This window comes from Macrotis lagotis, chromosome 5 (assembly GCF_037893015.1).
Source record: "Macrotis lagotis isolate mMagLag1 chromosome 5, bilby.v1.9.chrom.fasta, whole genome shotgun sequence".
Taxonomy (NCBI): domain Eukaryota; kingdom Metazoa; phylum Chordata; class Mammalia; order Peramelemorphia; family Peramelidae; genus Macrotis; species Macrotis lagotis.
Genome location: NC_133662.1, coordinates 5,906,505 through 5,918,932, shown reverse-complemented (window position 1 = coordinate 5,918,932; position 12,428 = coordinate 5,906,505). Strand labels below are relative to the sequence as shown.

The following is a 12,428-nucleotide window of genomic DNA, read 5'->3' as shown; positions in this document are numbered from 1 at the left end:
CTGAATCCTGCCTCTGTCATTTATTGTGTTCTTGAACAAATCAGCTTCTTTGAGTGTCACTTTCCTATAGAGAGATAGCACTTGTACTACTTACTTCACAGTGTTACACACTTTAACTCTTAAATATCTTAACTCTAAATCATCAGTATGAGCTTGGGCAATCACTTCAAAATCACTTCAAAATGATATAAGAATAGTGAAATTTGGACCTGGCTTCAAACAGCCTATGACACTTTGATCCTGGGCAAATGACTTGCCCTCTTTTGAGTCTCTCAAAATTTTCTAAAACTTATCCATTAAGAGAACTTCTCTCCAAGGTGTTGTGGCATAGTGTAAACACCATTAGTACCTTTGTGCTTAGAGGTACTGCTAGGCTTAGAGAAGATAAAAATTACCATATTTTCTGCTTTTAAGGAGTTTGGTTCAAATAATTAAATTCAACAAATATTAAGCACCAATTATGAAGCTGTTGGATGCTATGGACAGAAAAAAGTTTAAATCTAGTAGGGACGCACCCAAATAAATGTGATATAAGGTAATGTGACAGAGGCAGGAAAATTAGATTTTTAAAATTAGAAAATTAGATTTTTAAAAAATGGAAATAAATGGCCTGTAGTCAATGTCTAATTTGGAATTAGAGCTCCTAACTAGCCATGTGGGGCAACTAGGTGGTATAATGAATAGCACCCTAGGCCTGGAGCCAAGAGAACCAGGAAATCTGCATTCAAATCCAATTTCAAACACTTCCTAGGTGTGTAGCCCTAGGGAAATCACTTAATCCCTATATTTGCCTTATGGATCACATAGTGGTAGTTGGTCCTGACAAAAGGTAATCTACTGGAGAAGGAAATGCCAAGCCATTCCAGTTGTCTTTCCCAAGAAATCTCCATGAACTATCATGGAATCACAAAGAGACATAAATGACTGAATTAAACATGAGACCTTGAACAAGTCACTGGGCTAGGCCCACCTTGCGGTGCCTCAGTTTCCTTATCTGTAATCTCTAATTTCCACTCCTGATATTTTGTGAATTTTGTGAATCACAGTTAGTTGAAAAGGCAGAGAAGTGGTGGCTTTTGAGCTAGACCACAACTTTGTGGACACTGGTAGAAAAGGGAAGATTAGATATTGGAGAGATCACATGACATTTGGGTGATATGGCGATTCAGTCATCCTTCAACCCTATCCCTCCTGAGTTCCATCTACTCAAGCTACCTTCTTCCCTCCCTGCTCTGGGTCTTGTTTACCCTATCCCCTATTCAGGGACTGCCCTACATTCTATCCCTGGGGCCCAGATTTATCTCATGACCCAAAAATGGAGAGGTGAGATGGAGGAGACAGTAGAGAATAAAGCTTCCTACCCTGAGATGACAGGGTCTGTAATAATATGTTGCTTGGTCTCACCATTTCTAAAAATTCTTCAGGTCTGGGGTCTCTTGGGTTAGCCTTCTCATTGAGATTTCTCTCTTGGCTGAGAGGGATCTGTATCAGGTGAACTCATCTCATCCTGAATCTGGAATCTGTCTTGGGTCTAGAATGTCTCTTCTTGTCAAATCTTCTCCTAAGGTCTCAAGTCTCAGTTTTGGAGATCTGTTTCTTGAAAAAAATCTCTGGGTCTGTCGTCTTAGATCTCTTTGACTGGGTCTGAAATATTAATTCTCCCTCTGGGTCTGGGGTCTCTCCAACTTAAGATATATATCTCTCTCCAGATCTCACTTATCTTTCTCCAGGTTTCGCTTACCTATCTTTCTCTGGGTCTGGGGGTCTCTTTGTGTGACATCCCCTTCTCTGAGTCTGGGGTCTCTTTATTTGGCATCTCCATTTCTGAGTCAGGGGTCCACATCTTTGATTCTCTTTGGGTAGGGGTGGGGGCTGCAGTGCATCTCCTCCTCCTCCTGCTCTCTCCTCTCTGTTCCCCCGCCCCCCTCTCTCTCTCTCTCTCTCTCTCTCCCTCTCTCTCTCTCTGCTGCTGCCGCTGCTGTTGGCTCCTTTTCTCCTCCTCCTCCTCCTCTCTCCTCCTCTCTGCTCCTCTCTGCTCCTCTCTCCTCCTCTCTCCTCCTCCTCCTTCTCCCCCTCTCTCTCTCCCCCTCTCTCTCTTCTCCTTCTCCCCTGTCCCCCCCCTCCGCCCCCTCCCCCCTGGCCTGATGAGCAGGTCTCGAGCCTCCATCCATCGGGGGAGCATCCCTGCGATGTCCTATGCCCCCTTCAGAGGTACGAGGTGGGGGGAGGGAGAAAGGATTAGGAGGGGGAGGGGAGAGGGGGAGGGGCAGGGGGCGGAGGAGAGGGGAGGCCCGGGGTTAGGGGGAATGAAAGGGAGAGAGGGTAAAAGAAGAAGAGAGGCCGGAGACCCTGGCGTGGGGGGAAATAGGGAAAGGAGGTATAAATGGAGGCTGGAGCCATGAGGGGATTGGGGGATAAGAGAAGCAGGCCTTGGAAGAAATATTAGGAAATAAGATGAAGAGATAAAGAAGTAGAGGAGACACATAAGGAAAAGGTATAAGGGAGAAGAGCTATAGGAATATGGGGGTATTAAGGGGAGGGACAAGGAGATGGAGAAGAAAGAAAGAAGGGGGAAAATACACAGGGGTGGGGAAAAAGGAGAGGACAGTAGGATGACGGGCTAAGAGGAATGAAGATGAAGGGGGTAAGAGAACCAGGTAGATGAATAAAGGTCTGGAGATGGAGGGAGAGAAGAGGCCAGATGGAGGAGGGGGAGGGGGAAAGGGAGTGATGGAGGGGCCAGATGGAGGGAGGAAAGAGTGGGGAGGGAAGGTGGGCTGGGGGAGGGGGAAGACCAGGGCAGAGGGAGGGCCAGATGGGGGGGTGGGAGCAAGCAAGACAGGGAGGTGGGGAACTGGGCCTCCCCCTCCTCCCCAAGTCCCTAACCAATGAGATCTGGAGTCCAATCTTATTTCTATTTCACCACCAACATCCCTCCTCCCCTCACTTCCCTATATTCAGTCCCCATCCCACCCTGTGTCCATCACCTATGTCTGCCCCCCTCCCCCCATATGGTGTACATCCCTTATATTTGTCCCCTTTTATGTCCATCCCCTATATATGTCCCCTCTCCTGGTGTCCGTTCCTTATATTCCTCCTCCACCTGGTGTCTCCCTTATATCTGTCCCATCCTCTTAATCCCCTCCTTTCCCTTTTTTTTCCCTTGACCCCCTTATTGTGCTTATCTATTTCTCTGTGCCACATCCAATTATCATCTCATAGTATTTCTTCTTTTCCCAAGGGGTACTTACTGTCTCTCTTCCTAAGTCTGTCTTCTATTCCACAGTCCACAACATGTTCCCTTCCTTCCCCCAGTCTTCTACTCCAAGGTCTAGCTATGCCTTACCTCCTCTAACCTCTAATGGCCCATTCCCCTTTTCCCTCTGACTCCTTAGGTTATTTTATAAATTGGGGGTGAAGGTGGGGGGGGACATGAAGATGAGATTAAAGGCAAAGGAATCCTATATAAGGTTATGCCATTGTAGACCTTTCCCCCTTATCCATGCACCACTCACTTCACTACCACCACCACTACCACTACTGCCACCGCCCCTTCCTCTCCCCACCAGCCTCCCCATCCTATACATAAACATTTGCTTCAACTAGTTTTGTTCTGCCTCTGTCTATTTTCAAGCCTAGTCATATGGCCAGGGAATATGGGGAAGGGGAGGGAGAAATATGAGAGATACTCTATTAGATAGTTGAAGTTTACATGCTTTTCCTCACTTCTCCCAAGAGAAAGTATTTCTTGAGGTCTAACTACCTTTGCTTCAGTCAGTCCCTCAGTGGAATGGTAAGGTTTTCTCACCTGGGGTATTGATGTGCTTATGGGGGTACTAGGAAGTGTACTATCTGGAACATTATCATGTTATTGGTATTAGTGTCTGAGTTTTTCCTGTCTGAAAGTATTAGGGTGTTAGATTAAGAGTGGCTAGTATTAGGTTATTTAGCAGTTCAGAGTGTCAGATAGTTGGGTAGTGTTTAGCTCTGACCCTGAGTCATCCCTTGTTTTCTACCTATCCACTCTAGTAATCCAGGAAGTCAGCTTATGAGGCTAGAGAATAAGGTAACATTTTTAAGTATGTGAATAAAAGAGTGGGAAAGAAATTAGATTTTGGAAAGATCACAGATCAAGTGTCCTATATCAGAAGGTCTAAAACTTGCCTCTTTTCAATCCAATTGTACCTGCAGCTTTATTTCCCCGTGGAGTCTCCAAAACTTGCTTTAACACCCCCATTTTTTTTCACCTCAAATGCCCCTCTGATTTCTCTCAGTCTGACCACTGTTTTGCTGATATCTGCAGATTGATTTCTCACACTGATATATCCCCAAAGTCTCATTAATCCATTTTAGCCTCAATTTCTTCATCTGTAAAATGGAGACAATACAAACTTCACAGCGTTGTTTTCAAGGTTCAAATGAGATAAAGTGCTTTATAGCAATATGTAAATGTTAGCTATATTACTACTACTGCCAAGAATAACCTTCTTGCCATAATTTGTTGGGGCTGGGTTGCACTTGGGCAATGAAGCTAGGAGTCAAGGGTGGCATCTTACTGCACTAAAGTATAGATTTTCAGATTCTCATATTTCCCCTTAGATCTAAAAAGTACCAATTTCATGAGATATGGTATCCGTGTTTCCTTTTCTTCCTTTTTTTCATTCCTCCACTCTGTGTCCTGGGGAATATTCTGTGCTAGAGGCTTGCTTCTCCAATCATTTGGGAGGGAGGAACCACAGATGTTGATTGGGGCAGTTCCCTGGGTTCATATTACTGTTTTTTGAGGGGTGGTGCTAAGAGGCCAATTTGATCTCTCCTCCTTCCCTAAACAAGGACCTGAACTCCTGGGCCAGTTGCTGATAAGAGCTTCCCCCTCCTCCCTTCCACTCCCCAAGGAAACAAAACTATCCCTAGGGACCTGGGAAGGCTAAGGAGGCCATGGAAGGGATGGCTTCCATCTCTGAGATTTACAGGTATCTCCCTCCTTCCTTTTCTAGAAGTTTGGTTTTCACAATCCAGTTGTTTGGGACACCTTCACTCTTCCCAAATGTGCACCCTCCCCACACCTCATGTCACTGTACTCTCCAGATGTTTCACCATATTCACTCTCCCAAGTTATATTTCTGTTAATTCTAAATTCATTCCAAATGTGCAATCCCCTCTTCCATTTGCTATCCTCAGTACTTAGCACATTGTTTTGCACATAGTAAGCATTTAATTTTTCATTCATTTAAATGGGTCTGTTTCCCTCAATCCCTCTGTCCACTTCAGACCACCTTCTGTTTTTTTCCCCTTCAGATGTATATCCTTTTGAAATGCTGACATTCTTTGTATATTCCTTCCCCCACTTAAATTCTTATCTACCATATTCACCTAGATGTATGGAATCTTTTTCATTCTCCCTATTTTCCCAGATGTTCAGGTTCACTTTGTGTTCCTCCAGATTTTTCAGGTGTCCCATCATCTGTGTTTCTTAAAATGTGTAGTCTCTTTACCAGTTCTAACCTCCATTTCTATCTACAATGCTACCATCCTCTAAATGTGTAAATTTCCTCACATTCCATATTTGTCTCCCAGATGTTTGGGGTTCCTTGACTCTTCTCTTTATTTCTCAGATGTACGGGGACCCCCTATGCACCGAACCCAGTACGTTCATTCCCCATATGAACGTCCTGGCTGGAACCCCCGATTCTGCATCATCTCGGGGAATCAACTGCTCATGCTGGACGAGGAGGAGGTGAGAGGGAGGAAGGGAGGTTGCACAGAGATGGAAGAGGAACAGAGAATTGAGAAACAAAGTATATGAGTTAAGAAGGGAAAGACAGGTGTATAACATAGAGGTGGCAAATGAAGATGGGGAAAAGAGAAGGGATGAGACATGAGATACGAGAAAGACAATAAAGATATGCACATTCAGTTTATGTCACTGTTGGGGGAAGGAAGATCCTCTTTGGAGGTTAACCTTCATAGCTCATCTCTTCGTCATGGAGGAGATAACATGCCAGATAAAATGGGGAAGTTGTGCTTATTAAAATAGGGAAAGACTGGTGGACTGGGGTGAGGAATTGAAGTATCTGGATGGAGGAGGGTTAAAGTAACGAGTAGAATAATGGAAGTGGCTGGGATTCTGGTTGGCTTGGTATTTAGGACTGAAATTAACAGAAAGAGGGAGTTGAGAGGACAATGACAGGCTAAGTCAGGGTGAAGGTAAGGTTAGAACTTTGTGAATTTAGGGCATTAGAGGGAACCAGAGGAGGGATAGAGGAACAAAGAATAGTGAGACTGGGAAGACTAGATGTCAGGAATCTGAGGAATAAGGGGTAGCTGTGGAGTAAGGAAGATGGTGACCTAATCTTTAAACTGACTAGGAATAAGGGGTATAGTATAAATTTGATTTGGGAGACCAGAGAGGTGAAAATGAAGATGGGTATAAGAGGTAGAGCTTTGGGAGACAGTAAGGAGTTGAGTGTGACCAGATGTTTAGGGATAATTTGGGAGCTCAAAGAATGAGATAGGATGATTTGAGAGCCAGAGTGATAGACAATTTGGAGGAGTGAAATATCACTGTGGGACACTATATGGAGTACAGAATAATAAGAGAGTCATGATGTCCTAACAATTCAGATGGAGGGAAGCAAAGAAATATAGAAAAGTCTGGGAGACCAGATAAATAAAGAAAATGCCAGAGTGAATTAGATAGCCAGAGAAGGCAGAAATAGTTGGGAGAGTTATTAAAAAAATTCAAAAACTGGGCAATGTAGATAATAGGAGGATGAAGTTGTTAGGGGAACCCAGGGGAATAGAGGGGAAATTTAGGGGCCAGGGACATGAGTAGAGGGAAAAAAAGGGGTAAGTGAAAAAAAGGATTTGGGGACCATAGAGTTGAAGAATGAGTGGGTAATGGGACGGCTAGGTGGCACAGTGGATAAAGCACCGGCCCTGGAGTCAGGAGTACCTGGGTTCAAATCCGATCTCAGATACTTAATAATTACCTAGCTGTATGGCCTTGGGCAAACCACTTAACCCAATTTGCCTTGCAAAAAAAACAAAAAAAAAAGAATGAGTGGGTAATGTGGAGTAACTGGTAGTTATCAGGTGAGAGCTGAAGTGAGAGAACTGGGAGCATTAATAGTAATGGGAAAGGCTGGGTCCTTTTTTCTATGAGGGAGAGAAATCCAATAAGAAAAGACCAGATAGAATTGTTAAGAGGTGGTAGTAGAATGGATAATAGAAGAAGACGAAGCTCAGAGGCTGCCTAGGGTGACCCAAAAGAGGGCTGATGAGTTGAGGACCAGGGGAGTGAGTATTAGTGGACTGAGAACTGTGTGCACAGTGACCAGGGAGCCTTTGGGAAATTGCTAGGAAGTGACACTGGCCTCTAGTGGTGGAGAGGAGAGATTAGGGAAGGGGGGTGGTGGTTAAGGACTACAAAAATGGAGATAAGGGCCTATGGCTTGGGGTTGCCAGGAAGGAACTGTTAAAAAGAAATGGGAGAGAGGTGCTGAAGGGCATCTGGGGAGAGATCTGGGATTAAGAAGAAATTATGAAACCTAGGGGAGAGGTTAGAGCATGTTAAAAGGGGAACCAGGTGGGTTCTGGGGAGGGGTGATGGGGCCTTTGGGGAAAGAGAAGGTTGGGTCCCAGTCTGGCCGAGTGCCTGACTGTGGGAGGGAAACAAGCTGTGATCCTGATTATAAATGCAGCTTCTACTGCCCCCGTGACAGGCAGTAAAGGGGGCTGGGGGTGGGGACACTAAAAGATGAGGGGAAACCGAAGTTCAGAGGGAAACTGGACTAGGTGAACATAAAATACCTGATGAATTGGAAGGTCTAAAAGGCCTAAGAGAAACCTCTAGGGTGTATTGAAAGAAATGAAGTAGGGAGCAGTGAAAGGATGGGTGAGCAATAGGAAAGGAAAATTCCCATCCATAGATAAACATCTGGTATGGCAGGAGGAGGGGATATGAGAGGGAGACAGGGTCCATCATTTTGTGTGGAACATCTTTGAGAAATGTTAATAGTTTTCCTGGTGGGGGAAGAGAAGGCGAGTGTGGGCCATTGAGATCTGACCACATCCCCCATCTCCTAGATACACCCTCTTCTGATCCGGGACCGGAGGAGTGAATCCAGTCGAAACAAACTACTGAGACGAACAGTCTCTGTACCTGTGGAGGGCCGGCCCCATGGCGAACATGGTATGGGGCTTTGGAAGAGAAAACTGTCATGCCCCTGAGAAAGGGAACTGTATGAGAGAAGGTTAAAGGGTGGATCTGGGTGTGTGGATGAGTGGGAGGGTGGCTTGAGGAAGATGGTTCCTGGGGAGAGGGTCATGGGAGAGAAGGCTCTTGTACTTCTAAGGGCTTCAAAGGCGGTATTCTTGATTTGGGTTAGGATGGAGGATAAAAGGCCAATGTCTTGACTCCACCTTCCCTTTTTTACCCCAACTGTGAGGTTTGCCTGCTTTCTGGGTGCTTATAAAAATAGTCTCCCCAGATCTTTTGCTTCCTGTCCTGAAAATCCTTTCCTAACCCCCCCCCCTCCCCTCCCCTTGGTTCTGGTCATCACTGCTCCCCTACTGACAATGACCTAATTCCTTCATTACTCCTTTTATCCACATTCTCTTTGCTTCCCTACCAGCCCTGCCCTCACTTCCCTCCCCCTTCCTCAAACTGGCTGGGGTGCACTGGTCACTGGTTTGTTCAACCTTTTTCTTTACACATCCTTTCTTCCAATATGCTCTTCTTTGTCACCCTTACCCCAGTCACTTGTCCCCCTTATTTCCTCTCTCGTCTTCCCCTCCTCAACTCATCACCTTTATGTCTCTGTAATCCTGCCTCTGAATGGCTGCTGCTCAGTACCTCTATCTCAATCTCGGTTTCTTCAACTCTCTCCTTCTTTCCATCTGTCTCTTTCCCTCCCTCTCCCCCCTCTCTTCCCCCCTCCACCCCCCTCTTTAGTCATTTAAAAAAAGATTTTTGTCTTCCTGAGAAGTTCGCTTAAAAGGTTTCCATGGGAACGGTGAGGGGAGATGAAGGCAGAGAACATAGATCCTGCCGCCAAGGTGCAGAGAGACGCCCTCAGCCCCCGGAAACCATCCCCCCACCTCCATAACTGCCCCCCATCCCCCCCAAACCTCCATCCTACCTCCTCTACCTCTTTCCATTTCTAGGACCCAGGCATTTAATATCCAGCTATTTGGCCATCATTCTTTTCTCTCACACAGTCCTCACTCCCTCGAAGATCCATGCGTCCTACATCCTTTTATTTAAAAACCCTTAGCCTTTCCCCTTACCAAATCACCTCCTCTCATGGACTTAGCCCTTAAGACCCTAACCATACTGGTTTGGATCTATCTACATGCCTTCAAAGCCCCTCTGCCCATGAAGGATCTAAGGTTGTGTGGGCAGCAATCTGTATGGCATGTCCCTTGTATGTGTCCAAGTATGTGATGTTTGTCATAGATGTGCGTGGCATGTCTGTGACTTTTGTCCTGTGTGCATAGTGGGCCCAAATCGTTTTCATGTTCGTATGAACCTTACCATCCACCATCCAATGTAAACCATAAATCCCTTATCCCCTACCCTTGTCCACCTGCTCCCCATTTCACCTCAGTCCTTCTTTACCCTAGATCCTCTCCTTACCCCGTGTCCTCAGGGCCTGGGGGTCTCTGATCTTGGTCTTTCTGGGAGGTGTCTGTGGAGGTGGGTGTCAGTCCATAAAGGTGTATGTATGTATGTGTGTGTGTGCGTGCGTGTGGATTGAGAGATTTGTGGGGGAAGGGCTGTGTTGGAGGCTGTCCTTATCTACGGGTCTGTGAGGGCCCCGGTGTCCACCCTTAGGGGAAGGGCCTACTGTTTGGACCCGGGCAGGGGAAAGGTTGAGGTGTATGGGGGGCGGGGGGGGGGGCCGAAGGTTGTCTTTCTACCAGGGGAATGACCGTGTCGGGGATCCACCCAGAAGTGTGTTTGGAGGGTCCTGGGGATGAGTGGGTGCCCATCCAAGCATGCGGTACAATAGACTTGGGGAAAGGTGTCTGAATGAGGGGGAGACTGTGGGGGTCGTTGCGTCTGGAGGGGCGTCCACCCGCAAGTGTCTCGTGGAGGGAGGCCACGGGTGGGAGAAATTCCTGGGACCTCCGAGGGCGTGGAGGTTAATGTTTGGGAACTCCACCTCCTTGGGGCGGAGCCGTGGCCCCACGTTTCTCTCGGTGGTGGGGGGGGGTCCCTACGGTGGGGGGAAGGTGTGGGGGTCCCTAGTTGGTTTTGGGGGTCCCCTCCCCCTAACTCTCTCGCGCCGTCTCCGGGCGACGGGGCTCGTGACAGAGGCGGCCACGGCAGCAGCGGTCGCCTAGCAACGGCGGCGGGGCCCGGGCAACGGCGGCGGCGGCGGGAGCGGCGGCGCTGGGAACCGTTACCCGCGGCCGTGCCCGCCGCCGTGCCCGCCGCCGTGCCCGCGGCGGCCCTTTCCCCCCGCGGCCCCTGGCGGCGCCCCCGCCCCCATCCCGGGCTGCGGGAGCCGAGCGGAGCCGAGCCGGGCCGGGCCGGCCAGCCCGCCCCCCGCTCCTCCGCGCCCCCTCCCCAGACCCGGGGCCTGCCTCCTCCTCCTCCTCCTCCTCCTCCTCCTCCTCCTCCTCGTCTTCCTCCCCGACTGACCTGACCCCCCGCGGGGTGGGGGCGGCGCGAGGTAAGGGCGGGGCAGGGGCGTGCGGGCGGGGCGGGGGCGCGTGGCGTTCGGAGGAGCGGCGTTCGGGGGAGGGGCGCGCGGGGGCGCGCGTGTGCGTGGGCGCGCGGGGGGGAAGGGGAGGCCGGGAGGCCGCTCGGCGGCGGCGGCAGCTGCTCCCTCCGCATGTTCGCGCTGCACCTTCCGAGTGGGGGGAGTTATGGTAACGGGGGTGGGGGGTGAGTGCCGGGCTTTTTCGGGGAGGGGGAGCCGGGGTCGGGTTCCTTGGCACTTGTGGGGGACAGAGTCCGCTTTGTGGGGACCGGTTGGAGGTCCTGACGACCGAGGGTGGAGTGGAGAGTGGGGCCGGCGCCTGGGTGTGTGTGTTTCTGTTTTTCCCACCCGTGTGTACTCATGTCTCTCTCGTGCACATAGCCTTGTGTGTGCAAGCGTGACCACTGTGCAAAGGATGCCACACGTGTCTCCTTCAGAGCCTCCCTGTGTGCGGGCATGCATGTCTGTCGGCCCGGCCAACTGCCCTGTCACCTGTGACCCTGTGTGCACGGCCGCGTGCCCGCTGGCACACAGGCGCCTGGGCATGCCTGAGCCGTGTCGGGCCGAGCCTGTTTGACAGAGGGCCACAGTTGTCCAGGGTGTGCCTGTTTGCAGGCGTGTGTGCTGGCAGGGGGGGAGGGGGTTGTGTGCATGCATGTTGCCTAAAAATCCTTTCCTAGACACGAAATATCTTGGACCCAAGGCAATATATGTCATCGAGATTTTACCCTTTCCTTGGCCTGGGAAATGGAAAAGCAAGTTGAGGAGGACAGAAAAAAATTCTGGACAGGAAAAAAGGAAGAGAGGAAAAGCTTGGAGAGAAAATCAAGAAAAGAGGAGAGAAAGCTAGGGAGAAACAAGAGTCAAGGAAAGAGAGCTAGGAAGGAAGAAGATAAAGAGGAGGATGGGAGGAAGGCAAGAATCACAGAAAGGAAGAGGCATGGTGATGGGGGTGGATGGATTAGAACTAGAACTGGAAGGAGAAAGCCTGAGATATAAACCTCAATTTTGTTGATAATGGACAAAGAGAATAAAAGAGGGAAGATGAAGAAAGGAAAGGAAAGGGAAAGAGAAAAGAAACAGGCCCTATTTGGGGAAAGAGGTTTGTGAAGGAGGGGAGGAAGAACGATAGCAATTTGTCTCTTGTTGGACCTATGGGAAGCAATGGGGAGTACTGGTTTAGTGTAGGCCTTCCAGGAATGGGGCCTGTCATAACAGTGACTGTCAGTATAGGTTTGTCAGCTCCTCCCTTTCCTGTCCCCAGCACAGATCTTGTCCCCAATAACCCTATTCCTCTTCTCTCCGCCCCAAAGTCCCACCACCTCTGGCAGTCTGATATGAATTGCATATTGTTCATCTTGTCCTGGCCCCTTTTCCATCTTTTCCACTGGCAAGTCAGCCAGAGTAGCTTACTGGTAAAGAGCTGCCTGGGGAGAAAAGAATAAGGATGGTTAAGGGCTTTGGAACTGGAGGACTGGAAGGAGAGGGAAGAACTTTTGAGGTAATGACAAGATCAAGGAGCTTGGTGGGGTGGTAGTCCAGGTGCTTGCTCTGTGTGTGAGTGAAGTTGTGTGTACATGGGGTGTATACATGTGTGGGTGTCGGCACAATGCCTGTTACAAGTCTGTGTAGGTGGTATGTGTATGTACAAGTGTGTAGGGATGCAATGTGGAGCCATGGAATTATATATACTTGTAAGGTTAGTTCTGCACCTAT

General features: G+C 48.8%; 1 protein-coding gene across 3 annotated transcripts in view; it reads left to right on the top strand.

The window, feature by feature from the left end:
- The first annotated feature begins 2,144 nt into the window (after positions 1 to 2,144).
- SYNGAP1 (synaptic Ras GTPase activating protein 1) overlaps positions 2,145 to 12,428 on the top strand; it is a 32,683-nt gene continuing 22,399 nt past the window's right edge. Inside the window, exons 1-3 of one of the 3 annotated variants that reach the window (XM_074236555.1) lie at positions 2,145 to 2,211; positions 5,616 to 5,737; positions 8,089 to 8,194. In XM_074236555.1, the coding sequence (XP_074092656.1) occupies positions 2,145 to 2,211; positions 5,616 to 5,737; positions 8,089 to 8,194 (295 nt within the window). Of the gene's footprint in view, positions 2,212 to 5,615; positions 5,738 to 8,088; positions 8,195 to 10,472; positions 10,683 to 10,811; positions 10,882 to 12,428 lie in introns of those variants that run through there. The other 2 variants (XM_074236553.1, XM_074236546.1) reach the window with 2 other exon arrangements.